The sequence below is a fragment of the Calypte anna genome, chromosome 3 (genome assembly GCF_003957555.1).
Source record: "Calypte anna isolate BGI_N300 chromosome 3, bCalAnn1_v1.p, whole genome shotgun sequence".
In the NCBI taxonomy this organism is placed as follows: Eukaryota; Metazoa; Chordata; class Aves; order Apodiformes; family Trochilidae; genus Calypte; species Calypte anna.
This window is the reverse complement of record NC_044246.1, coordinates 51,670,295-51,697,613: the sequence shown is the minus strand read 5'-3', so window position 1 is coordinate 51,697,613 and position 27,319 is coordinate 51,670,295. Positions and strand designations below refer to the sequence as shown.

General features: G+C 41.3%; 1 protein-coding gene across 1 annotated transcript; it reads left to right on the top strand.

Annotated features, from left to right (window-relative positions):
• The first annotated feature begins 1,633 nt into the window (after window positions 1-1,633).
• On the top strand, window positions 1,634-26,398 carry LHCGR (luteinizing hormone/choriogonadotropin receptor). Its single transcript, XM_030447834.1, has 11 exons — window positions 1,634-1,797; window positions 9,728-9,799; window positions 12,590-12,664; window positions 15,214-15,288; window positions 15,860-15,934; window positions 16,048-16,125; window positions 18,573-18,641; window positions 19,308-19,382; window positions 20,545-20,730; window positions 21,993-22,073; window positions 25,252-26,398. Exons 1-11 carry the CDS (start codon window positions 1,634-1,636, stop codon window positions 26,396-26,398), a joined length of 2,097 nt encoding a protein of 698 aa, XP_030303694.1.
• The last annotated feature ends 921 nt before the right edge of the window (window positions 26,399-27,319 follow it).

The window sequence follows — 27,319 nt, the reverse complement described above, 5'->3', positions numbered from 1 at the left end:
TCTCTCATAGCCCCACCATTTTACTTGATATCAAAGGTGATGGGGAAGTGGAGAGGAGGAGGACAGATCATTATAAAGACAGTGCTAGCTCGAATTATCTAGACCATCCATCAGAATAACCCTGCTGTAGTGGTGGAGAAAAAGGGTCTGCCAAGCAGAGCAGAATAAAGTGATGGTGTGCACCTCATAAATGCAAGGTCAGAACAAAGCCAACATAAATGTCTGCTAAAGTGGAGCAGATGATGCTGAAGGAAGAAGGCTGAGCAGATGGTAGTGCTCTTGAGAGGGAAAACAAAGCAGGATTTTGCCACCCTACTCTGCCGCATGAAATTTTGTTCCAGTTCCCAATCCAGATGGACACAGCAGGTGCCCAAGCAGCAGGCCGTGCTGTTTAAACCAGACTGATGCAGTTCTCAGTACTTGCTATCCTCATCCCCAAGCCCCCACTGAGAGAACAGGGATACCTCTGGACCCAGCACCCATGTCTCACACACCTCATTCCTGTCTCACATTTTAGTTCTAAACTCTGAAACCCATAAAAGGCTTTTACTGTTTGATTCTACAATTTTAAAGCCACAATTGGAAGAATCTTCTTAGGCAAAACTCATCTTATGCTGTGTCATTCCCAGCAATTTGACTTTTTCCTGGAAACAGGAAAAATCCGGGATATAGGAAAAGATAGTGGTAGCTTTTGAAGGCTAACGGTAGCCTTCTACGTAGTTTTCAAATCCTACTTTGGGGAGCAATTATCTTTTTTTGGGGTGGTTTGCTCCATCACTCCCCATAAAGAGGGTCCTGATTTCTAGCTATAGCTTCCAGAAGCTATAGTTGTAGTAATAATAGATAATAATAACAGCAATAAGGATAGTTGCCTGGAACAGTGTCTTACAAAATGAATGAACCTCTGGGAAGGTAAGGTGTTCTAAGAATCTGAATACTTCTTCCACACAGAGGGTATAATTGGTCATAAAGTAAAAAGTCACACACCCTGAGATGCCTCTTTTGGATCACCCCGACCACAAATTATAATCCTTTATCAGCAATACAGCAACTCTGCATGGAGAGCATTTGACAGGGATGCTTGTATCCCATCCACTCTCATCCAGTAAGGAGGCTGCTGTACCCCTGCAATAAGCATTTACAACTGTTAAGGGAACATTTCTAACAAGGACGGATTTTCTTCCAGAGACAGGCTCAGATAAGAGTTAATAGCTAGATAAAGAGGAGTTTCCAGGGTCCAGATTCCCCCCATCTCATTAGCCCGCATGCAGTGCAGTCTGATGCAGTGCCGGGGATGTACTTGACTCCGATACCACTGGCCAAGTGCCACCTCTAGGAACTAAGAACATCACTTCTGCTCCTGGCCCTCCTGGGAGGGGACCGCGGGGACGGAGCCGGTTGCAGAGCCCGTGAAAATCAAAGGAAAGTTTTCTCCGGCCACCCGTCGGTTTTGCTTCCAAACTTCCTAACTAACGACACACTGCGCTCCGGAAAGCCCAGGGGGCCGTGGCGCGGCTCCCCCGCGGAGGAGGGCGGCGATCCCGCCCCGGGGCGGGGGCGGGAGGAGCCGGGGGCGCCGGCTGCGTCCCGGGGGCTGCGGGCGGGCAGAGGTGAGAGGCACAGCGGGGCGGCCATGGTGCCCGGGCTGCTGCCCCTCTTGCTCCCGCTGCTGCTGCTGCTGCCGCCGCTGCCCGCCGACGGGGCGGGCGGACGCTGCCCACCGCGCTGCGCCTGCAGCCAGGGCACCCTGCGCTGCCCCCCGCCGCCGCCGGGGGCGCTGCCCGCGCCCGCCCGCGCGTAAGTACCGCGGGGCGCGTAACCCGGGGTGAGAGGTGGGGAAGATGCTGTTGGTTACATGAGAGGTGGGACGGGCAGGGGGCACCGGCGGCGGGAGTGAGCGGCTGCTCTGGGCCTGCTGGGCGGGCCGGGAGTCCGCGCCCCGCGGAACGGAGGTGCCTTGCCCACCGCCGTGCGCTCTCCTGGCTCGGCTGTAGGTTTTTTGAGCATCGCCTGTCCCGCAGAGGTGATAAGAGGTGGTGTGCTTGGGGCTGGAAAACTTGGGGTTTTGAAGCCTGCCTCGGAATAGGGCGCCCGGGTACCCGGGGACAGTGTTATCTCCTGGGGAAGAGGAAGCACATCTTTTCGGGATGTTTTCTCCATGGGCAAAAAACACCACGCTCTCAGACTAGCAGCCCCAGTAACACGCGGGTCTGTGGTGCAGTTGAGGAAGCTTCTGTATTCCCTCTGTATTCCCCTGTATTCTGTGGCAGGAGGCAAAACCTGCCTTTACTGTTCCAAAACCAGCGCTTTGTAGGGGCTGTATGGTTAACTTTAATGAAACCTCATTAAAAGGTTGGTATTTGATCTTAAACCTTCTGCCCGTTCTGGGGTTGTTTGGTTGGTTTTTTTTTCTTTCACAAATCATATTGAGTTCTCACAACTTCTTGTGAAGAACTTCACAAAACTTGTGCAGTTTTATGCTTCCCATATTAACGTGTAAAAAATCTTCCCAGCAGTGCTCGTTGCCTCTTTTCTAGGTCCAATCCTTTGACAAGTTAGTGGGTAATCTTTTTTTTACTCTCTGGTGGCAAAAAAAGCTGCTATGAGCTTTGACAGCAATTTGATTCTTTGTTGGGTGGTTCATCTAGCTTTCTGCCTACTGCTTCTCTGGGAATCACAGCTAAATTACAACAAGGAATCACATTCATCTGTCCTACACCTTGCTCCAAGCTGATGATCTAGCAAAACCAGTGCAAATAATTCATATATTCAGGTATTCAAAAGTTTTTGTGTTGTTTACAGGTCCAGTTACAGCACTGATCTGAACAATCGTGGTGTCAAAATGCGGAATAAAACAAAAAACAAAAAACAGCATAGTTGCCATTTCTAAGATACCCCGGGTTATCTGTGCTTGAATTGAACTGAGGTTTTCTATTGTGCTTCTTTGGGTAACAAAGCCTGGTGTTTTCCATTTTCTTCTGTTTTGTTTGTAAACATAACATGCTTTTGAAATTCTCCAGGGATGATACTACCCCCGATCTCCTATTTTCCTTCTCCCTATCTCAAGAATGAATATTAGCAAGAAATACTAATTAGTATGAATCTAGAGCCATGTGAATCATTACTCCAAAGTAAGTTTTTAGAAAAATATCTGTCCTGAATTTGTTTCCACCCCATTTCTATGTGTTACCTTAATGTTAGAGAAGGGGAGCCGGTTCATGCTGGAGAAACTCTCTGCAGTTGTTGCAACAAGCATATTTCTTCCCTGGTGTTTATACCCAGGCAGAGCAGGCAATGAATCAGCCACATTGAGGAACCCTGCAGCAGCAGAGGCAAATTGGAAGGTTTGTTTTTGCAGGGATCTAGCATATTTATTGGGGTGATGCACATCACAACCCAGACTGATTATCAAGATCTCTAAATTTATATCTTTTTTTTTTTTTACTGTTACACTTTTAGTTTTCATTTTTCTACCTCTTACCCCAATAAGAAACTACATCCATCTTGGTTATCAGGTTAAGACAGATAATGAGCTTATAGCTAGTGCCATTTGTGCTTCACTTGCATCAACAGAGCTAAATGATGGGCAAAATAAGGGTAATTCTTCTCTTCAACCTTCCATATAACATTTAATCTCTACCAATGTACATGAAGTCCAACTATTAGGTTGGCTATAGAAACCAACTTTACAGTTGGAAAGGATTCAAGCAGGATTCTGCTCAATACTGCTCAAATACCTGCACATAATAAATATTTACACTTAGGTGTCAAAAAAATTATTGTCTTCCACTCTGCACTTGCAGACAAGTCCAACTCCTGCTTCCAGGTCAATTCAACCGATTTATACTGAACCTGAAACTACTATTAAATTTACATTTCTTTGTGGGTTTTGTTTTGTTTTGTTTTTAATAGAAAGCTTGCATTTATCATACAATTGCTCTTTTTACTTATTAAGCCTCCTTTCCTTTCACCTTTGTCCTCCTATACAGCTCTGTGTATGAGAGATAAAGCCAGAGAAATTTACTTTTGTCCCCTCATCATCACATCTGTACCTCTGTGCATCAGGGGAGTAGTAGTATAGTGCTTGCAAGTGCATAATAATTTGGGAAAAAACTGCTGCACCAGGTTGTCCCAGCACAGTTCCTGGGATACTCACATTGTTCTGTTGGTGCCACTGTAACACACGGGGCAGCCCTCAGAAAAGTCTTTTTATTTGTATGGTCAGTCAAGAAAAAAAAAAACACCACCTCCAGCTATACCTTAGTAATTCAAGCTCTGATGCTGTAATGAGCCTTGCTTCCAAATGTACTTTTGATAATTTGTTATATCCCAAGTATGTATCCTGTAGGGAAATTTCAGCCATTTTTCTTTATCTGTGTTATTCTTACCATGTTGTATTACTTCTGGAACAGTTTTCAAAATTATTAGACTTCTGCAAGGTTGCATAGTGATGTGTTTTATAGAGACTGAATTGACCAAATGTTAGACATACACTATAGAAGCTCAGTTGTCCAGACACCTTTGTATGCCATTTTGGCTATAGCATCTATGCATCTTCATAGCCTCAAAAGAAAAGCAATCTTTAATACACTGTATTTTGACACAAAACATGATTTGAAGTCTCAGATGTACTTGTATGTTTTTTAGTGAAGTTTAAATGGATAGGCACCCAACTCTATCTGTACAGTAATAGGCATTTGATACCTAATACCTTTCTACTCTTTGAAAAACCTCATTTCATAGTGATGTTCACTTCTCTGTGCCTTAGCGTGTCCCAGGTATTGGCACGTAATAAGGCATCAAATCCAAAAATTTGTGGCTAAAGGCTGAACAAGTATGCAGCTCTGCCTCATCACTGAGGGTGTATTTGGCTCTTTTGGACTGACAGAAGAAGTCAGTGTCAGGCCCAAGTGTCTTTCATAGGAGGCGATGTATTACTAGCAGAAAATACCCTGTCTCCTTGTGTGATACATGCAGCATCACAGTTCACATTACAGGTAGATAAAACCCAATATACAGGGCTTTAAAAATCAATGCCAAAACTTTACATTGCCTCCAGAGGCTGATAAAAATCATAGGAAAATGTTGTGGTTTCAGTCTTAGTTTTAATCAGCATTCCAGGTCTTTCTCAGTTAAGTCCAAGGATACCACAAAATAAAATATTTGCCACTCCCAGCAAGTTTACCTTATGCATTCTCATTTTGGGTATTAAAAATATGAGTAATCCTATAAAATAATGACACTAAAATATCATTACCTACTACAGTAACACAGTCTTGCCTATTGCTATAGGGCCTGTATTGTCTTTTAAAATTTATTATCAGTTCAACTAATCACTTTTTTAAAAAAGCAAATTCTGTAATACAGAGATTTTGTCCAGCAACATTAGTGGGCTTGAGCTTTGATTCCTTATCAAAACAACTGCAAGTTGTCCTGAAGTCTTTAGGCATTTAGACTTACCAGACTTAGAGTTTGTCTATTTGGTAGTGCAGGAGAAGAAGCTTATCTTTTAGCAGATAAAAATTGTTGTCAAGTTGCCTCTGCTATATCTCAGAAGCAAGGAAAAAAAAAAAAAAAGGACAATAGTGTTTTCTTGCCACGCCACTTTATCCTTGAGACAGACTGCCCCATGAACATTTTTCAGGAGAGCTCTTGCTGCTCTGTCTATACATTCACAGCAGGGGAACCAGAAGGGGATTTGTTCTCATGATTTCTGTCATCCTCAGTATTCCTAGTGACAAGAAAGTAACCATCCTGAAAAATCCACTCATTTGAAAATCTGAAACCAAAACCACAGGAAACAAATGCAGGACTGTATTGTAGCTACCAAGCAAGGGTACAATTTGGTCAGCCTAGAAGAGTCTCACACATATTTAGCCCAGCCATTTCAAACCTTACTGCCTAGAATGATGTACTCTGAAAACCCAGCTTGATTTACAGAAATGCTAAGGGGTAGTGACTGCCAGGAAGGCTGGCTGGCTCCCCACTCCTTTCTGCCCATCCCTTCTCCAGTGATGAGAAGTCTCGCAATTACTCGGAGCTGCAGCATTGTCAGCTGCTTAATGGCAGAACTGAGTATGAGCACACAACTTGTGATGTATTAACTATGAAAGAAACATGTTTTTTCTTAAAAGTGCAAAAGTTCATCCTGTAACTAACAACACTCCTTCAAACCTTGCTAACTTGTATTGTAGATGGATGTGTCCCTCCTTTAATGCGTTATACAAGTCAGGATAGTAGTATGAGCAAGTTAGATGTATAAAAGCTTTGTAGTTTTGTAAAACCCAGTTTCTTCTTTCCTTCCTTCTTTTTTTCTTTTTTTTGTTTTTCCACAAAAGCTTCCTCAGCTCTGAGAAATAAATAACTGGTCACATCTGAGTGTCACAGTCTGAGTGCCATCAGAAAGAAATCAATATTTAATTCCTGCTAGTACCTGCTTGAGTTTCATTGTGGGCTATCAAAGGCATCAGTCAAATTCAATAGCAGAGACACGTGAGATAAGGCCTCACTTTACTCTGCTCATTAGAAAGAATATTAAGTCTGCAACAAGCAGTTCAGAACTCTATTAACCTAAGTGCTTATACATATACACAGGCAGTTCACAGGGTATGAAAAAGATGAGAAGCATAGTCAGGACTCTAAATTTTAGGAAAGCAAACTTCCAGCTCTTCAAGGAGTTCGTAAATAGGACCCCATGGGATATGTCCCTCAGGGACAAGGGAGCAAAACAGAGCTGGCAGATCTTTAAGGATGCTTTCTATAGGGCACAAGAGATCTCAATCCCCAGGTGTAGGAAATTGCGCAAGGAAGGCAAGAGCCCAGCATGGATGAGTTGAGACCTTCTGATCAAACTAAAAGGCAAGATGGACCTACACAGGCAATGGAAGAGGGGACAGGTATCCTGGGAAGAGTATAGGGAAGTTGCCCAGTTGTGTAGGGATGAGGTCAGGAAGGCCAAGGTGCAGCTAGAACTGAACTTGGGAAGAGATGTAAAGAAAAACTAAGAAGGGCTTCTAAAAGTATGTAAAGCAGAAAAGGAAGGTTAAAGAAAGCATACTCTCCCTGATGAACCATAGTGATGAACTGGTAACAACAGACAAGGAGAAAGCTGAGATTCTCAACAACTTCTTTGCCTCAGTCTTCACTGGCAGCCTCTCTCCTCGTGGCTCTCATGTTGATGGCCCACAAGATGGAGACCAGCGAGATGAAGTCTCCACTGTAAGTGGAGAAAAGGACCACCTGAGGAACCTGAAGATACACAAGTCCATGGGACCTGGTGAGATGCATCCCAGAGTCATGAGGGAACTGGGAGATGTGATTGCCAAGCCCCTCTCCATGATACTTGAAAAGTCACGGCAGTCAGGTGAAGTCCCTGGTGGCTGGAAGAAAACATCATGCCCATTTTTAAAAAGGGTACAAAAGAGGATCCTGGGAACTAGTAACCTGTCAGCCTCAGCTCTGTGAGGCCTGGAAAGAGCATGGAACAGATCCTCCTAGAAGACATGCTAAGGCACATGGAGGACAGGGAGGTGATTCATGACAGCCAGCATGGCTTTACTGTGGGCAAATACTGTCTGACCAACCTTGTGGCTTTCTACAATGGAGTGACTACATCTGTTGACAAGGAAATGTTGCCATTAGCAACCTTTAAGGACCTACCAATCTGGCTGAGTATGTCTTTCCTTACTGTAGGTGGGTTGATGAGGACTAAATGAACTTCATAGGTTCCTTCCAATCCAAATTATTCTATGATTTCATGATTGCGCTCAGCAATCTAAAGGATCTTCTTCAAAATCCTATAAATACCACAAATGTAAAGTGGACAATAGGGATGAGAACATTCACTTTTCTGGTGAATTTAAGGTGTCTTTATTGATGTGGAAGTACCTGTGCCTGGTGCACCAGTATTTGGAGGATGAAGAGAGAAGGCAGGTTATGAATCGCCTTTTACCTTTGTTCTTGCTGTTTTGCAAAATACTTTTGGACAAGGTAATGCCAATGAAGATGAGTTCACAGTTCCAGCTATCAAGGTGAACTCATGAGAATTAAAACCCAGAACCAATGAAGCTGAAATATAGAATGGCTTAAGTACCATCATGCAGTTTAACTACAGTATGTAATAAAAGTGCTGGGTCATCTCACTTAAATTTAATCACATAGCTGAGGTGGCTGAGCTTAGAGCACCATTGCCAAAGGCTGTGAGCCTTGCATGATGGGAATTTACAACCACCATGCTGCTCACTGGTGTGCTGTAGGCAGGTAGGAGGCTTTTGGGCTGAAGATTTTGATGTAATTAAGATCCAAACCCTGGCTTTTATTTTTTGTGCTTTCAGTCACACTTCTATTTGTTTTGTAAATGACAAGGGTTTTTTGGCAAAGCGCTTTGCAAAAGCCCTAGTTGATGGTGCAGTTATCAAAAGGCTCCTGTTGCCAGGGTTATATAGCAATAATTTCTTGGCTCCTACTTATTTTTCTTCCTGAAGCTGTTTTTCTTTTGGCTCAGAGTCTCAAGCCCTACTACAGGATTATGTCCATTTGTCTGGCCCCTCAGGAGACAAATACATACACAAGTTAATTTTATTTCTGATTTAACCAAACCTCACACAAAGCACAACATGCCAGCATCTTTCTAGAGACAGGTATGACCCAACACATATATATCCTTATGTCAGTATTAGATAAGGAATCATTTTTAATCCTAGTTTGCTGACGAAGAATCAAGGGGGCAAGGGAACTATATTGTTTGCCCAAATCATGCAGACTATTTGGAACATTGCTACAATTTGCCTGTTATGACAAAAAGGGAAAATAAAGCTGGTAATATGAATAGCACAGAAACATTTCAGTCAAAAAACCTTGAAGGGGGAGTTAAAGGATGTGAAACACAAGTCTCTGACTAGATATTATTAATTATAAAGTAAAATGGAGCAATTATCTGTTTGCACGGAGATAATGTCTTGAAATATGTTAAATATTTTCCTATGGCCTTATCAGGAGAGTACGGTCATGGCTAGATAAAGTGACTGGTAAAAGCACTGTGATTCAAGTACGGAGTAGACTGGTAAGATGCAGATCTGTCTCCCACATAATTATTAACTTCTCAGTTAGAGTAATTAACAAATTAAATAGTAATATATACATTAGCTTTTCATAAACTAACCATATAGGTGCAATTTATGAAGAAAACAGAAAAAAGAAAAAAATACAACCCACAAACATACAAAAAAAGAGACTCACAAAATGCAAAAATTCATCACATCAAGCCTAATTTAGATCTCTTTAGTCTTGTCTATAGTGAGAGCATCGCCAGTGAGTTCAGGGCGCCACACAGCAACGTTACAGGGATATTGCTGAGAGAATGCAAAGATACTATTTTAGAGAGAAAAAGCATTACTCAAAAGCAACTTTTTTTGAGGAACTTTCTTTAAATAACCTAAAACTTCCTTTGACTGTGAATGTAGTAGACAACTTCCATCAGGCTATTAATTTGCTTTAATAAGTAATAATTATTATTGATTTGACAGTGATTAGTCTCAGATTGATGCTGTTGAGGAACTGACCCAATATCCTTTGAATTCCAATTAGCTGAGATCAATGGTAAGAAGAATGGTTCCCAGAAGAACAGGAGCCTGGAGGCAAAATAAAGTGGCTTTATGCTTTACTGGTTTTTTTCAGTAAACAAGGAGCCCCTGTGCATTACAGTCCTTGTCTTCCTCCTGTTTTTCAGATCATTTACTCATCTGCCTGTAAAAGTCATCCCATCACACGCGTTTGAAGGACTTAGAGATGCCTTCATCATGTAAGTTTTTCCTAGGCTTTCCCTAATTTCTTGCTAGAAAATTTATTATAAACCTCCATCCCAAATAACAGATTTTCACAATGCCATGAAAATGTGTTGCTAAAGCATACTGTTGATGAAAAAAATCCACTGGGGAAGGATGAACATTGCTTTTCTTTTCTTGTAAGCAGCATAGAAAAGATTCTTTGAAAAGGTGTGATTTTCTGTGTTTCACAGATCCCATGATGAAATATTAAGCATGTTGGAGAGAACTGGATACAGTTTAATAAATTATGATAGGTGCATATCTATCATAAAACATTATCCCTCCCACAATAGCTATACCATTCTGCGATTATACATTTATGTAGTACTCAGATAAGATACTTCTTTGGTGTTTTGCACCAAAAGGTAAGTTTGGCAGGGGATCTGTAGTACTAAACTCTTTCTTGGATCTTCTGGTTTACAAGAGCTGTAATTTTGCACATTGGGCCTGCATTGCTTCTCCTTCTTTGTACCTATTTTATATCAAGGACTCAGAGCATAAGACTCATCTGACATCTCTTGTCCTTATTTCTGTTACTCCAGCTAAAAGACGTCAGGCTTGAGCCTCCAGTAGTTAATATTTTTTTATTTTAGTGAGAGGTCTATAAAGCAAAAGTTACACCAGTGCAATGCAGAACAGGGGAATGAACTCCTCCAGAACTTAAGCAGCAGCACAAATTATTCTTCTTTCTTTTCAAGCTGCAGTTTGTATGCTTCTCTTCACCTATGACAAGCATTTAGGGCATCAGATATTTTAATATACATTAGATGTTACATAATTTATTTTCAAAGAAACAAAAAGCTGAAGTGAGAAACACATTCATGGTGCGTTCTCAAAGGCAAAGACTGGAAGGATGAGAGTAATGCAAATGCCAGCATAGACTCTGCTGCTAGTTTAGTTTTTAGTGCTCATTCATTAAATACTATTGGCCAAATTATAAATTCTGTATTCCTCTGTCTCTAGCAATACAAAATAAGCTAAACACAGTTGCATGTATTCCAGTACAAGGAAGTATTCTAACTCAATCCAGTGGCACTGTATTCTTCAATTCACTTGCATCTGAATGATTAATGAGTACTTACTACTTTCAGATGGAGACAAATTAAATCTACAAAGTTTCTCTTACCTGTATGACTTGAGGTTAAATTTTCCCAAACTGCATGCATAACCTATTCTTCACAGAGTCTGTTCTGCTTATTGACATTTTCCCTTCCATAAAGAGAATTCAATTGATTCCTTTGTGTCCATTTTAATGTGTCTCTCTAAATTAAAAACATAGTAATCAATGTATTTGTTTGAAGTGAAGCAATAGAACACTTCATAATTTCATTGAGATTTAGTGTTACTTTGAAAAACGCATATTTTTCAATTACAAATCTCTAAATCATCTATTTGAAAATTCATCACCATCCGCAAAACAGATGATAAATTATTCTCATTGCCATAAGTCATTCCAATATATGTAAATGGTAAGACAGTGGCTGTCAGGAGGGAAGTACCTGTGAAAGGGCTGTTTCAGACCCCAGACCTTAAAGAGTCCTTAAGGTCTATGAGCAGGCACATCCCTCCCAGCCCATGAGTCTCTGAGGATCAGCAGGCTACTTGTTCTACACCCACCTTTCATTTAAACAATAGCAAAAATACTAATCTCCTGAAATTATGATTATGGAAAAAAACATGAATATTCCTGTAAGAAAAGTACATGTTTAATATATGATTTCTGGTGTGCATCCCCCTTTGCCACTACAAAGGAAAAGAATAATTCATTATGGTCTAAGTGGTTTTATATCAATATCAGTAGGAATTGTTTTCTTGTAATTTTAATTGAATAAGGTAACTCATGACTGTGACAATACTCAGTGGTTTTGTAGATACATTCCAGTCATTTAGAAAATACTTTTTTTCTTGACAGCATATAATCTTAGGTTTAGCTTGTGTGCACTTTCAGTCAATTCTGCCCAGAGAAAACACTGTTTTGAAGACATTTCCCCTATGTATGCATCAATATATAGTTTATACTGCCTGGAGTCAATTTTGTGTAGCCTCATAGATCTTACACTAGGAAGCCTTTAGCAATTATCAAATAAGTGGAATTGTTTTCTCTATATTCAACATCAGTTATTATTAACTAGATGCATGGAACAGGAGCAGCAATACATCAAAATCCAACAGTGGCTACAGAAAGTCATGTTGGTCAGCATAATGATGGAAAAGAGCCGCTGCCTTTCAGTTTGCATGTGTTTAATGAAAATGGCAATCAAATCCAAAAATTATTCATAAAATGCAGTGAATGTATATTCATATATTTGTGTATTTCTCCATCTGTGGGTTAGATGACCATCACCCTGACTTAGTAACAGAGTGTCAAGCACAACCAAATATTACCTGCATCCTTTCCCAGGGAAATAAATTCACTAATCAGGACCAATGACAGAAGCAAAAGGCTCACAGGCTTGGGCTCACTCAATTTACATTAGTCCAGGTTCTGAGTTGCTACCTGACCTACAATTTACTGAGAAAATGGAGATTGGCTGTTCCAGAGGTACTGCTATACCTCTAATGACATCAAAAGGCTGGTCCCTCTCAGACCCTACTGGCACCTGCTCTTGATATGTCCATGGTGAGGCATTGACACTGCTGCCAAACAAGAACTGGTTTGGGGGCTTGAACAGCTGTGTAGAAAAGAAAAAAATACAAAGTGGAAAGCTGATTTCAGGTGCCCTTCCTGCTGATGTATTGCTTTGTGTCTGCCTTTTTCATTACAGTGAAATCTCTCAGAGTGACTCCCTGGAGAGGATAGAAGTGAGCGCATTTGACAGCCTTCCCACTCTGTCTGAAATGTAAGCATCAGTTAAAAAAAAGCATCAATGTCATGATTTTGGATCATCAAGGAGTAAACAGTCTGCAGAGAAGTATTCTCAGACCAAATCTTCCTCTTATACTTCAGCTGGCTTTGGGTTAGATCTGTGACAAGAAACATTTCTCTCCAATGTACCATATAAAATAGCAAGCACTCAGTATGGTCTAGCCTTGGAGATGTAAATCAAGTAAAGACAGCCATGTGTGCAAAGTCCCACTGCTTGCAGCATGCTCAGTGATGGGAATGGATCTCTGTATCTACTTCTGCCAGCACTGTTGGGCTTTTTAAGTGGGGAAACAATTTGCGACAACAGATGACAAATATCTTCCTTTTTGAAGATGTGTTTTTTTCAAAGGCATAAAGTATTTAAATACTGCTGCTTAGTATGCACAGCTCATCTTTTGAGCACTAAAATATTAATCAAACAGAACATGTCCTGTTTTAAAACTTAGCCTGTGTAGCACACGCATCTGAGAGAGAGAGTGAGAGTTAAAGCAATGACCAGGAGAATGCTCTGAAATATTTAGTGAAATTGGAAACTATAAATCTGATTCAGTATCTCATTACTGCTTTTTTCATACAGCATGAGCAGCAAGTGGCTATAAGTGAGGATAAATAAGTCTTTTTTTTTTTTTTTTTTTTTTTTCCTTATATGTGAACTCCCTAGAAGCCAGTTACTTGCTCACATAAGCAAGAGGTACAGAGCTGCCCACCTCTGCCTGGGTCCAACTTCCTCTGGGCTCAGTGGTGAGTTTAGGGAAGTCATAAAGGATTTAGAACTATATAATCACTTTGTTTGGAAAAGACCTTCAAGATCATCAAGTCCAACCATTAGCCCAGCACTGCCAAGTCCACCACTAAACCATATCCCGAAGCCCCACACCTACATGTCTTTTAAATACCTCCAGGAATGATGACTCTACCCCTTCCCTGGGGACTGTTTCAATGCCTGACAACTCTTTCATTTAAGCAATTTTTCCTAATAACCATTCTAAACTTCCTCTGGCACAACATGAAGCCATTTCCTCTTTTCTATAGCTATGTGGGAGAAGAGACCACCCCACACCTCACTACAGCCTCCTTTCAGATAGCTGTAGAGAGCCTCCTTTGCTCCAGATTAAACTGTCCCGGTTCTCCCAGCTGCTCTTCAGGGGACTTGTGCTCCAGACCCCTCACCACTTTTCTTGCCCTTCTTTGGACATTCTCCAGCACCTCAGTGTCCTTGTAGTGAGGGACCTAAAACAGAAGAGAGTACTCAAGGTGCAGCCTCACCAGTGCTGAGTACAGGGGGACAATGACTTCCTTAGTCCTGTTGACCTCACTATTCCTGCTACAGGCCAGGATGTTCTTGACCTTCCTGGACACCTGGGCACCCTGCTGGCTCATATTCAGCTGGCTGTTACCAGTACTCCCCAGGTAATGATTATCCATTTGATTAGGGATAGTTTGTCATTTCCCTGTCATTTTCCCAAACCAAAAACCTAAGCAAGACCACTGAAGAGCTACTGGAGTCTAGCAAGAAAACCTTTTTGAATCTTGAATGCTCTACATGCCTTACATTGCATGATGTCCAAAGCTGCACTCACAACCACTTTCATTGTGTGATCAGGCTAGGTTGGCTCAATGTAGTTCCTGGATTTAAACCATTGTTGCAATTTCATACTCTAAAACCTTTGAATTTTATAAATCCTGAGCTGGGCTAGAGCTATTGGATTTTTATGCAAACATACAGGTTTACCAGATACCACACCTGCAGAAAGTGCTCCTTGATTGAGAGGACTCATTTTCTGAGTGATCACTCGGTATTTCTCACAAACATGAAACTGTATTTCTCACATGCTTATCTCCATCTCCCAGTTTCTGCAGATCTAAGCAGGCATCAGGTGCTATTCTCCACTGCTCTGATAAAGACTGTGGTGCTGTAACAGCTAAAGCATCCGTGGAACTGCCTTTCCTGGCTAGACAGGGCATCAGCAACATGATGGAAGCAAGGGATGATGGCAGAGTTCTGACTGCAGTGCAAGGACCAGGCACAGACCGCAGGCAAGGATTTGCACAGAGCCTCAGGTCCTTACTCATCCCCACCTCCAAGACATCCTGTTGGAGGCACAGCCTTTATGATGGTAGCATTGTCATGCCTCTGAGCCCCTGTGGTGGAGCAGAAGCTGTGTGTTAGGCATGCCAGAGCCCTGAAAGATGTGTTCCAAAGAACCAGCAGAAGACAGCAAAATGTTAACTCCCACTAGTGACCAAGATATCCAGACCAGGTCATCTCAGCTCAGTGAAATGTGGGAATTCAAGAGCTGCTGTTACTTGTGGGCTACCTAATAATTACGGGCCATTTTTTATTACTAATAATACTTCAAAATAAATTTATGATGCATTTTCAGAAAGTTTGTTCACAGCAGGAGATGCTTCTGCCATAATGTACACTTTGCTGTTATCTGACAAGGCAAATCACCAGCAAAATCCAGGACCCTCCCAAATGCATAACAGTTGTCATACTGAGATATTTTTCCCTCACTACAGATTAATTGTGAACACGAAAAATTTGTTGCACATCGAGGACGGAGCATTCAGAAACCTTCCAAGGCTGAAGTACTTGTAAGTAAGAGTTCTGTTTCTTTCCTGTTTGCCTTTTTTTTTCCTTTTTCCTCTAAAGGAGTGGACAAATAACAAAAGAGAGTATTAAAAAAGGGGGGGTTGCATTACAGTACACTAAAACTACATACCTTATATTAGCTTTAATGGGCAGGTAACCACTAATGAGGTCTTCCAGTAGGCAAGAAAATAAAGTAACTCAGGGCAGAGCAGTTACAGACAAAACAGTAGTAAAGTCTGCAAGTTAATTCTAATTAATTCTGCTAAGTGTTTTTTTCTAGAATAAAGCAAGGTACTATACAAAAAGGGTAACTATAATCTCCTTGTGCTTCATCTAGGGAGAACATTTGCTGCTTCTACAGGACAATGCTTGAGGGTGCTATAAAACTTAATATTTATAGGTCTCAGAAATACAAATGGACCCTAATTTAAACATGCTATGTTTGTCATTCACCTTTTAATAAACTGGCAAATCCATATCTATCAAGTTAGCTTCTTATTGCATCCATTCTGGTAATTTTTTCTCTTGCAAATAGGAGCATTTGCAAGAGCATTTTCTCTTGTTTTTCTCTAGGAGCATTTGTAATACTGGAATAAGACAATTTCCAGATCTGACACAGATCTTCTCATTAGAAGCTCATTTTATTCTGTAAGTAGAGACACAGCCTAAGCCAGCTGTGAATCCTTTCCATCTTCTTCCTGGATCACTAACAAAAATTATCTTTTTTTAAAACTAATTATTTATTTATTTTCTTTCCAAAGGGAACTCTGTGATAACTTGCATATGACAACTATACCACAAAATGCTTTCCAGGGAATGAACAATGAATCACTGACTCTGTGAGTAAGATAAACCTAGTTCCAGTTCCTTTTGCTTGAGGAGAGAAGGTTGACATAAAAATCTTGAAATTAAACCCCATTTGATTTATATCAGTATTGTGAGCTAAATTTTAAATAGGAAATAGAGGGGTGTTCTTCAAGCTGAAGAGCAGGGCTTCATGCAGAAGCCAACTTAAATTAGGAAAGAAAGCAGGAAGAGGAATCCAAGTTCAATCCTCATCCAAAGCTTTTTCCCTCAGGGATGAGGTTTCTTGAACTAGTGCTTTCAGGGACAGACCAGACTGATACTACTGAGCTAATTCTGCTGAGCTTTAGCTTGCACACGATTCCTCTGAAGAGGAGGAAAAGAGAGAAAAAGTCTCACACCAAGATTTCCCCTTTAGCAAATCCTGGATTCATTGCTACAACCACCTGTGAGACTTGGGTGTGCTTGATACTAAGTGAGATGCCCCATCTGAGGAACCCAAAAAGCAGCAGAAAGCCAAGGGGAGGTATCAGCTGCCAGCTGAGCAAAACCCAGGTATGGATTTTGCAGCACCCTTGTCCTCACAAGAAATTCCACAAAGAAGTGCTGAAATAGGAAAAAAAAAAAAATCACAAACCAAGGCTCTCTGCAAGAGGTGGATGAAATGGAGGTCTCCTGAGGAAGGACCAGCTGAGCAACAGAGGGAAGCAGCCAGCCATCTACTTTGTGTTGTAGCCAGGAACATCAGTCTGGGCACCAGCAAAGCCAGCCTTTGGGCACCAGACTGATATTTAAAAGGCTGTACACATCCAAATGAGGAGCTTTGTTTTGCACTCACAGATGAACTGTGTACATGGGCAGGTGCTGCAGCTGACTGGGCACTTCATCAGGCTGATGTATCAACATGACAGTAATTGTGACACAGATTTTATGTATTGCCCAATACATTCTGAATCCATTAGGGGAAATGAGCATAAATGTGACCAAAGGCTGCTCTTACACAATGTTAAAGTGCACTAGTTGCTTAGGGGAGGGCAACATTTAAATCTTATAAGCCTCTCCCCTACCAGCAAGTTCACAAAATAAGTGGACCAAATTTATTATTCTGTGAATGATGCAAGAAAATGAGCATACCAGAAATGTAGAAAGGTACTTACAAATTTCACTGTAACCCCAAAGTGTATTAAATGGGAGTGAGGCTAAGTCAGCCAGGAAACAGCCAACAATCATTTTTCTCCCATTCTTTTGTGACAGAGGGCTTGCCACAAGAAGAAAAGAATTGCCTTATCAGTAGCTTCCTAACTGTAGAGCTACGTGGTAACTCCACCTCATGGCATTAGTTGTGATTAGCTGAAGTAATTCCAGTTGTTGCAGCATGGTGAAACATGCTTTGCACTACAAGCAAGGGATTCAGTCTTTCCAACAGTTACTGTGTCCTGTGGATGAGAAAATCGATAGTGTCTGTCACTGGTTTTTAAGGAAGTTACTAATTTCAGCACTGTGCTAAGATAGATCCCTTCTTGTATCAATTGTAGCCAGGCACTCCCCACATATCCACAGCCCCAGTTTCCATGCTTCCAAAAAAAAGTGTAAAAACAAGAATAAAAATACTATTTAATTTATAAACGGCACCATACTTTCTATTAAGGCTTCATATTAAAAAACTATTATATACAAATTATAATATTGAAATCGTATTGGAAACATGAACTTACTATCACAAATAGATGTTTCTTAGTGAAATCAGACCTATAGGTTAGATTTCCTTAGAAAGGACAAGAGCTGGGCATCAGGTGCAGCAGAGCTCACCCTTTAGGTGTCTGACCCCAGGATGGAGAATCGAGAACCCAGAGTGACACCAAGTGTCCATTGTGCAGCACAGTGAACAGTGAGGTTTCCTCAGCACAAATCAAGCCTTAGAGCAGTATTTTGAGGAGCTGGTAGCTCACTGGCTGCTGGATGATGCACGACTCACCTCTGCCTCTCTGCAAATCTGCCTCTTGGGCTTCTGGAAGCTGTGCCTGTCCTCAGAGGGTCTGCCATCCAGCAGCACCTTCTGGGCTTTGATGTTGCTTTGCATCTGACATATCGCTGGCCATTGCAGTGTTCTATTTACATATGCTAAGACCACAAAATCCAGGGCTTCTGCATCAGGTTGTTATCTGTGTGCCAGGGAGGTACCTGAACTAACATCATGTTTCTGGACCAGAGCCCAAGGTAGGCACAGGTGAACCCCTAGGAAGACGTAAGGATCTATGCATAAGCACAAGTTCTCTTCAGGAGGAAGGTGCTTAGAGTATTGAAGCTGCAACTTTATCTTAATTTTAGAGTTACAGTTAGAGCAATAGTTACCTATGTCCTTTATAAGCCTGACCCTCTAATCACTAAAGTGAAGGAAGCACAAAGATTTGAAACCTCTAGTACGTAACAGCGTCTTGCCTTTTCCAAATCTTTTTTCCTTACATGTTTTTTTTATCTTCAGCAAATTATATAAAAATGGATTTGAAGATATCCACAGCCATGCCTTCAATGGGACAAAACTGAATCAATTGTGAGTATCTTTCCCCTCCTCAGAGATTTTTTAAACAGTAAATAGTTCAAATACAGTCAAAGCCTCTTCCTTTAGCTGGCATTAGCTTGCATTTCCTGATACCCATTAGAAAACTGGATGTACCAGTGTCATTGCAACTTGGTTGTTAATCCTGCAGCACTTACTGATTTTCCTGAAATATTGTCCCTTAGAGTGCTGCAGTTTCTATGAGAAAAGCTTATCAGTTTTAATAAAACTTAATAAATGCCTAAACTTAGCACCAATAGTGGAAAGCTTGAAATGGTAGCCTAAATTGAGAAATATAGATTTTATGCAGGAAACATCGATACCTTTTAAATTACTCTCAAATGCTTAGGAATAGTGTCTTGGTTTGGGCAAAACTTGTGCTGCATTTTTGTATGCTTCTGCTGCAGGGAAGGAACCAGAATGGTTGTTCCTGGCTAAAGTCAGAAGAAATTTGATGGCCAGAATTAAGTGTAGATGATAGTGGTCTAATGGCCTCAGCAGAGGGAGAGGTCACCTGAGAAATACAAGTTCTCTCAGGCCAGATACTGCAACAGCAAGCACTGTGGTGGGGGAGAGGATCATGAAGAAATAGATGGGAAGAAGAGACCACAAAGGTTATTTTAAAATAGAGACATAAGGAGTTAATGTTTGATTCCACAGGATCCTGAAGGACAATAAGAACCTCAGGTGGATCCACAATGAGGCCCTGAGAGGGGCCACAGGTCCAGATGTTCTGTAAGTTTTCACTGATCCATAGCATGGGTGTATGGGTGTCCCATGGGAACTGTGCTGTGCTACGTGAGTGCCTCATCTCAGAAAACACAGGCTCTGAGTCTGGAAGGAAACTTAATCTCTTACCCTCTGCTTGTAAAACGGAAACAAGTCAAAAAAATGCCATTAAATTTCAGGGCAGAAGACTCAGTTTGTACCATGCTTCTAGCATGTTCTAGCACTGGCATCAACCTTTGCCCCTTATATTTTCACCTTTGATTTACTTCTGTTGTATCTGACATTGCCAAGTAACGTGTCTTTTGGAAGGATGACTATGTTTTTACAATAAACTAATTCAGAATTTGGTTACAAAAGTGAACTAGCTGATTACAGGCTATAAGCCTGTGATGAATAAAACACATTATTAGCCTCCTCATGCATTATTAGTCAAGTACTTATTGGAGAGCTGCACTTGGCTGTGACTCCATTCAATAAAACACAATGGGTGGTTCTGTAAATAGCTCTCTGCGCTGCACGTGCCATTTTGTTCCCTTTATTGGTGCTTTATAGTACGTGGCATTACTAATAATGACTTTCACAACCATAGCCTTCTTTCCCCTGTTTAATGGCCTGACTCTGAAAATCTTCAGTCATATAGATGGACCTTTCTCACACAAACAGCCCATCTGAAGTTACTCTGTGCCAAACTGCTTAAGTTTGTTGTGGCAAGAATGGTGGATTCTTTTATGTATTTTCATTAATAACCATTTAATCATAACAATTAGAACAGCTCTTCAGAGCCAAGAAGAGAGCTGGGAGGGTGTCCTACCTGCTAGCTGGCTGGAGAGTCACACACACCAACTTTTTCTAACTTTCTTTGTTCTAGGGAGCCATCCTTCACTTTGTGCACAGTGGCTTTCAGAGGGGTCAGGGCACATCCTCTGGAGCAGTGGATATTGTTTGCCTAGGAAAAAATGAGCTCCTTGCCTCACCAGGGTTCCTGGGCCAGGGGGATGCTCTTACCCCACTGCTCTGTAGTTTCACAGACAATGTTTCTGAACTGGGTATCACACATTGAAGTGGCTTTGCAGATTTAGACCTTTGAAAAAGAGTCACTGTCACCTACTGTCATGCTTTGGTAGTATTTTTGTGTGTATGAAAAGAGAACTCTCTCTTTATTTTGCAGGGATATTTCTTCAACAGCACTGGAGTTCCTGCCTAGTTACGGGCTCGAGGCCATTCAAGTCTTAAATGCAACATCATCTTACTCATTAAAGAGATTGCCACCACTGGATAAATTCAGCAGTCTTCTGGAAGCTGTTCTGACGTATCCCAGCCACTGCTGTGCCTTTCGAAATCTAAGGACAGGAAAGTAAGTCTAAATAGCACGTTATTGTATCCCAGTACTTCAGAAGTTTTGAAATGGCAAATCTGCTTTTTTCAGTAAATGAGGTCTGATTATCCTTATTCCAGTCACAAGGAAGCTACATAACAAGGCCTTGCATGGAACAACAGATGTCTGCTAAAACCAAGAAAATAATTTCTATTTATTTAGAACAGAAATGGATCTCATTCTGTGCCCAAGATCCACCAGCAGGAACATTTTTCTAAGTTTGCTTAAAGCTTATATTTTTCTTGGTATCAATAAAAAAGCCAACTGGCACATTGAAGATAGATGTCCATCAATAGCAAGTTGTTCAGTGACATGATGATCTAGTAGAAAATGCAGGCTCTCAGCTACCCACCAAAATAAGGACCTGACACAAGCCTACAGAAGTTTACTTTGTTTAATTCCAGTGTTATCAGATAACAATAGTCAGTATCAACAAGAGGGACTGCTGGAGGACATTAAGGAGGAGGTGAAGGTTATACCACATCTACAAAACAACAAGAAAAAAAAACTTCTATTACCATCCTCTTAGTTATTAAGCATCGCATATGGGCTTAGATTGGTATCTTATTTATCTCATTATACACTAAACTCTGAGTAACTTGCAGGTGTCCAATTCTCCTAACAGTACACAAAAGAACTTGGTGCTTTTGTTGGCTCTTTCTACTGTCACAGCTAAGAGGACAGACAAAGCCAATTCTGTTCACACTAGTAGAGTAGCTGGACCATACTTTCAAAGTCCCAGAACCAGACATTTTGCCAAATATGTCATCTTTCAACTTGTACTTTTCAAATTTCTTTACTTCAGCGTTTGAAGTCTACCTCCAGATCCTAAACAGTTTTTAAAAGAAAGTATCAGGCCAGCTTCCCAGGATTTGTTAATGTGCAGTTCTCTAAAAGTCAGCTTATAACATTCATAGTGGTAGAGAATCCAGCCTACTTTGATACAATATTTTATAAGGCTAAACACACCTTTTAATTCCACTAAAGTTATTTCCATGTAAAAAAACCTACATCATAAACAACAACCAAGCTGAAAGACCACCCTCATGCCCACCATGCGATGCTGCCTACTGTCACAGTATTTGGAGCCTTCTCCTCCCCTCCTTGTCTACAATAATGTTCACATTGCTGTAAGGCCAACTCTATCACACCTTACATGCCTGTGAAGGTCAGTTGCAGATAAGATAAGAATTTGACCAAAATTCAGACTGAAACCAGACATTTTTTTATCCTCCTTTCAGACAAAATCCAATGCTTTCCATTTTCGACAACTTCTCCAAGGAGTGTGAAAGCACCATGAGGAAACCCACAAACGAAGTAGCGTAAGTACCTCTCTGCATACAGATGCTGGGAGGAGCAAATATGGACCTCCACCTCCTGCTGCTTTTGTGTTTTTTCCTAGAACAGCGTCTCTTTTGCTGCCTGTTCAGTCCCCCTTACAAGTAGCACCATGAAAATTTTGCTATCACTAAACCAAGACTTGTGATTCTGCTGTTCAAACGGAAAGAAAAAACATAATTTCATGAGCTTTACTCATCACTCCAGCTTCTCTTTTGAGTTTGTGAAAGACTTTCAAAACAGTGATTAAATAATTAAGGAAGTTAATGGCCTACATGAAGACTTTTCATGTCCAGAGATAATTTTGGGTTTTTTTGTGATTCAAAGAGCTGCTACTGTTAGTATTATTTTTTTATTATTATTATAGAAAGGATATTTTGAAGACTGTATGTCAGTCTGTCTTTCCACAGGAAAAACAGAGTCCCTGAGTTACAAGTGTGATGACCCCATGCAATTGGTCTGCCTGTTCTAAATATGTCTTTCCATATCATCACAGCTCTGTTTAACAGTGTCCAGTGGGACAGTGAGAAAGGCTAACATCAAAACTGTGGTGTTGCCCATGCTGGATGACACAGGATCTAAACCAGTATTTAATGGAGAAATGTAAAGATTTGCAGCTAGCTATCCCTCTACAGCTAAATGGGTGACCTTGGGATTTCTCTTTAGCCCTGAGGTGGGGGTCAGAGCATTGCAAAGTTTACAAAAATAAGGTTACAGTCACAAAATTCCTAAACAGCTAAATGAAGCTGAAACGTGACTGAACCACTGAGATACTGACTTCCTTGGATGTTATCCTGTTTGCTGGTTGGTGAGGCCTCCTACACTTGCTGCTTGTTTTTATTCAGCCTTTTCTAAAGCAACAGCTGTCTTGATTCTCCTGTCACCACTTCTCATCTATTGCCAGCCTGCAGCGTTTTTGACTGCCTCATTTAGCCCTGTCCACTCTGCTCCTAATTGCAAAACTTAAGTACTTCAGAACTACAAAAAGGCAAAGTCCAGGCACTCAACAGGAGCAAGAATATCTTGTCTCTATCAGGGGTGTCTGTTGGGAGAAGCAAGATGAGGCAAGGAGGTAAACACAGCATTATATCACATTATGAAGGCAAGTGAAGTGACACCCCAGTGAGAAATATGATTACAAAGCATTGATGCCTATGACAGAGTAATTCCCCTGCTTTGGATTAGCATCTGTTGCACTCCTGCTGTGCATTAAATACTCTGCCCAGTCTATTGGCTCCTGAAACTTTTTGCTTTGGTGTCAATCCCAGCAATTCTCTGAGCAGATATTACACTAAGCAAATGGAAATAAGGTCATGAATCATGGGCTAAAAAGCTGCAAGTTGAAAAGTTTGGAAATCACATCACAAATCAGCTGACTATTCCAAGTTATTATTAGGAGGGAAAAAAAAAACAACTAGCTTGCACATGGCAGAATATTTACCTTATGGAAAATCACACTCAATTTTTATTAATAAAGAGTCAAACATATTCCCTGCTCTTCCAGTTTAAGCCAGGCAAGTAAAAGCAAGACACAGGACAGTTTTTAAAGTAAGGAGATATTGTGGTTTAACCCCAGCTACCAATTTGGCACCACACAGCCACTCACTCCTCCCTCCCAGTAGGAGGCAAGAATTAAGTAAAAATAAAACTGGTGGGCTGATAAAGATTAATAGGGCAGAAAAGGAAGGAAAAATAATAATAATAGAATACACAAAACAAGTGATGCACAGTACAATTACTCACCACCTGCTAACTGATGCCCAGCCAGTCTCCAAGCCACAGAGTCCCCAGGCCACCAATTTACATACTGGCCATGACATCATGTGGTATGGAATACCCCTTTTGCCTGTTTGGGTCAGCTGTCATTTCTGTGTCCCCTTCAAGCTGCTTTGCACTCTTTGCCTCTGCTGGCAGAAGCTGAAGAGACCATGACTTAATATAAACATTGCTTCACATCAACTAAAACATCAATGTGTTATCAACATTATTAGCACCTTGAATCCAAAACACAGCACCATACCAGCTAGTAGGAAGATAATTAGCTGTGTTCCAACTGAAACAAAGACAAGAGAGAAGACTTAGAATGACAAATTTGGGAAGTTATTTGCCCAACAGGAATAGCTGATAAGCAGCTCAGCTTCATTTGCAAGGTAACACCCTACTCCAAAAAAAATAGTTCAACATACATGCTTCAGCAGATGTGGAAGTTTAAGCATGCATTTTAAGTTAGCACAAAGCTACCAGTTTTCTGAAGAGCTGTCTTGAGCAGAGAGGCTTTGCAGGTCTCATACTGCAGATCGAGTGTTTGCCCACCAAACATTCACAGTTGGGATGACTGGACAGTTGTGAAACAAGTACGTGTTCTGGCAGGGAATCAGAAGGGACCGTAGTGCTTGTTTTTAAACTATTTCTTTTTTGGTACACTTAACACCATCCTATTGATGACTGGGAGATTAGAGAACTACTCTAAACATCTAAAAACATTTATAATTGGGCAGTGGGTCCAGTCTCTACTTAATATATTTGTAGTCATCAACACTATCTAGTTAAACATGCACTTCTACCCCACACTATATAATACTGCAAACACTGAATTCCTCAGCACTTCCCAAGTCATACATAGCCTCAGGACTTTGGCAAGTACGTTTCCCAAGGATTTTAACTGTGCACCCTTACCTCCCTGAGGTTATTCTAGTCTGGCTTCTATAACTGATAAACCTATATGGATCAAACCTATAACCCACCAGTTAAGAGTAATACTGTAGTTCGAACTGCAGTTTACTGGCAGCATGACAAAGATGGCTGCTGACAAAGTAATCAAGGTAGGGTACTTTAATTAAGTCTTATAAGTAAGCATTTCTGTGGATATAACTGACCTCTGCTGCTCACCAAGGCAGTGGCCCAAACAAAAGGCATTTTTACAAGGTTTCATTATATGTAAAAACTGTGCAGGAAAACATTTAAGAAGAAGCTGGTTTCAAACAACTCTTATCTGTTGTATATTACAAAAGACTGCAAGCAGCACGTAACAAGTAGTTCACTTCTATTTGTGGAGAGTTAATTTTTTAATAGTTACAGAGATGACTCCTACAACACATCGCTGTGGTCATCAGAAAAGAACATGTACCCATTTGCCACAGATGAAGAAACCTCTCCTTACAGCTACTCAACCATTTTTGATGACAGTGAAATGACCGGCTTCGACTTTGAGTATGACTTTTGTCAGCCTAAGACACTCACGTGCACCCCAGAACCCGACGCATTTAATCCCTGTGAAGACATCCTGGGATACAGCTTCCTCAGAGTCCTGATCTGGTTTATAAACATCCTTGCCATCGCTGGCAACTTCACCGTTCTCCTGGTTCTCATAACCAGCCACTACAAGCTCACTGTTCCTCGCTTCCTCATGTGCAACCTCTCCTTTGCCGATTTCTGCATGGGGCTCTACCTGCTGCTGATCGCTTCCGTGGATGCCCAGACGAGTGGTCAGTACTACAACCACGCCATAGACTGGCAAACAGGCAGTGGCTGCAGCACTGCTGGCTTCTTCACTGTGTTTGCCAGCGAGCTCTCAGTATACACGCTCACGGTGATCACTGTGGAACGCTGGCACACCATCACCTATGCCATGCAGCTGGACAGGAAGCTGAGGCTGAGGCATGCTGTGCCCATCATGCTGGGGGGGTGGGTGTTCTCCATCTTAATAGCGGGACTGCCTCTCCTAGGGGTCAGCAGTTACATGAAGGTCAGCATCTGCTTACCTATGGATATCGAAACGGGTCTTTCCCAAGCCTACATACTGCTGATCTTAGTGCTAAATGTCGTTGCCTTCATTGTCATTTGTGCTTGCTACATTAAGATTTACGTAGCTGTTCAGAACCCAGAGCTGGTAGCTGCCAATAAAGACACCAAGGTTGCCAAGAAAATGGCAATACTGATCTTCACGGATTTTACCTGCATGGCCCCCATCTCCTTTTTTGCCATATCCGCTGCCTTTAAAGTGCCTCTGATCACGGTGACAAACTCCAAGATTTTGCTCGTTCTATTTTATCCCCTAAACTCTTGTGCAAACCCCTTTCTGTACGCCATCTTCACCAAAGCCTTTCAGAGAGATTTCTTTCTGCTGATGAGCAGGTTTGGTTGCTGTAAGAGCCGAGCGGAGCTTTACAGGATGAACTGTTTCTCAGCTCATACCTCCAACTGCAAGAATGGCACCTCAGCCACAGGCCCCAGCAAAGCCTCACAAGCCCTGCTGCTCTTGTCAGCATTAGAGAAGCCATACCCTGCAGTGCAAGACAAGACATCTTAAAACGAAAATTAAACCAAAGTGCAAGTAGATGTAACACTTTGCAAGTCCAGCTGTAATTATTCTAGTGGCTAGGAATTATTTTATACTGTCTTGAAATTTTCACAATAAATAAAAATGCCAATTAATTCTTATGCAACAAACCTGTTATGTTGTTCAGAATTATATTTTTTCTTTCTTTCTTTTGAAATGCACATGGAAGGTGATTATTAGGGAAAACTCTTCTTCAGGGCGAACAGAGGTTGCCCAGAAGTAGTCAGGATGCTCTAGAAGTTAATGGGTTATGGTAGTCTTTTCTCTCTAGATTGGCTTCTATGGGATATTTTAAGCCTGTCTGCTATGATTCCTACCTTCCTTTTCCACCTCTATCAGCTGTGCTGGCATCATTAGGTTAAAAAAAAGGTCACTAAATTAGATGCCTGCCTTTATTTCATCAACAGAAGCTTCCAACTACAAAGCCACTTACTCCCAATTAAAGAAGTGTTCAAGCAGCAGGTTATAAAGATGTCACCAAGGAGAAAAGCTGACCTGCTGAGCCTTGGTAACTAGTAATTTTGCAGTTTTCATTAGATCTTAGTCTGATCGAATAATTTATTTTTAAAAAATTAACCCATATACAACTATGAGTGATCTGGAAATCATAAGAGATGCAATTGCTGCAAAAAACCCACCTTTTGCCCACAGGACTGTATTTCTTTTATCATACATGCACACACAGAGATCACATAAGTTGTAAAGGCTGTTTCTCAGCAGCAGGATAGCTGCTGCCTGCACAGGCAAGTGCTTGCTGCCTGTTTTTCTCTCTAGGGACGGTCTCACAAGTTATTTTCATCTGCCTACTCTCCAGCATCATTAGTGCCAGTGGCATTTGGGATGCACAGGGGACTCCTCAGCACTCATAGTCCAACTCCACTCCACACTGAC

Bases quoted from the DNA above. Each gene is read 5' to 3' on its own strand.
- LHCGR (XM_030447834.1), top strand. From the start codon at position 1,634: ATGGTGCCCGGGCTGCTGCCCCTCTTGCTCCCGCTGCTGCTGCTGCTG. The intron at 9,800-12,589 runs GTAAGTTTTTCC...TTTTCATTACAG, and splicing joins CTTAGAGATGCCTTCATCAT to TGAAATCTCTCAGAGTGACT. The intron at 19,383-20,544 runs GTAAGTTTTCAC...TTTATTTTGCAG, and splicing joins GCCACAGGTCCAGATGTTCT to GGATATTTCTTCAACAGCAC.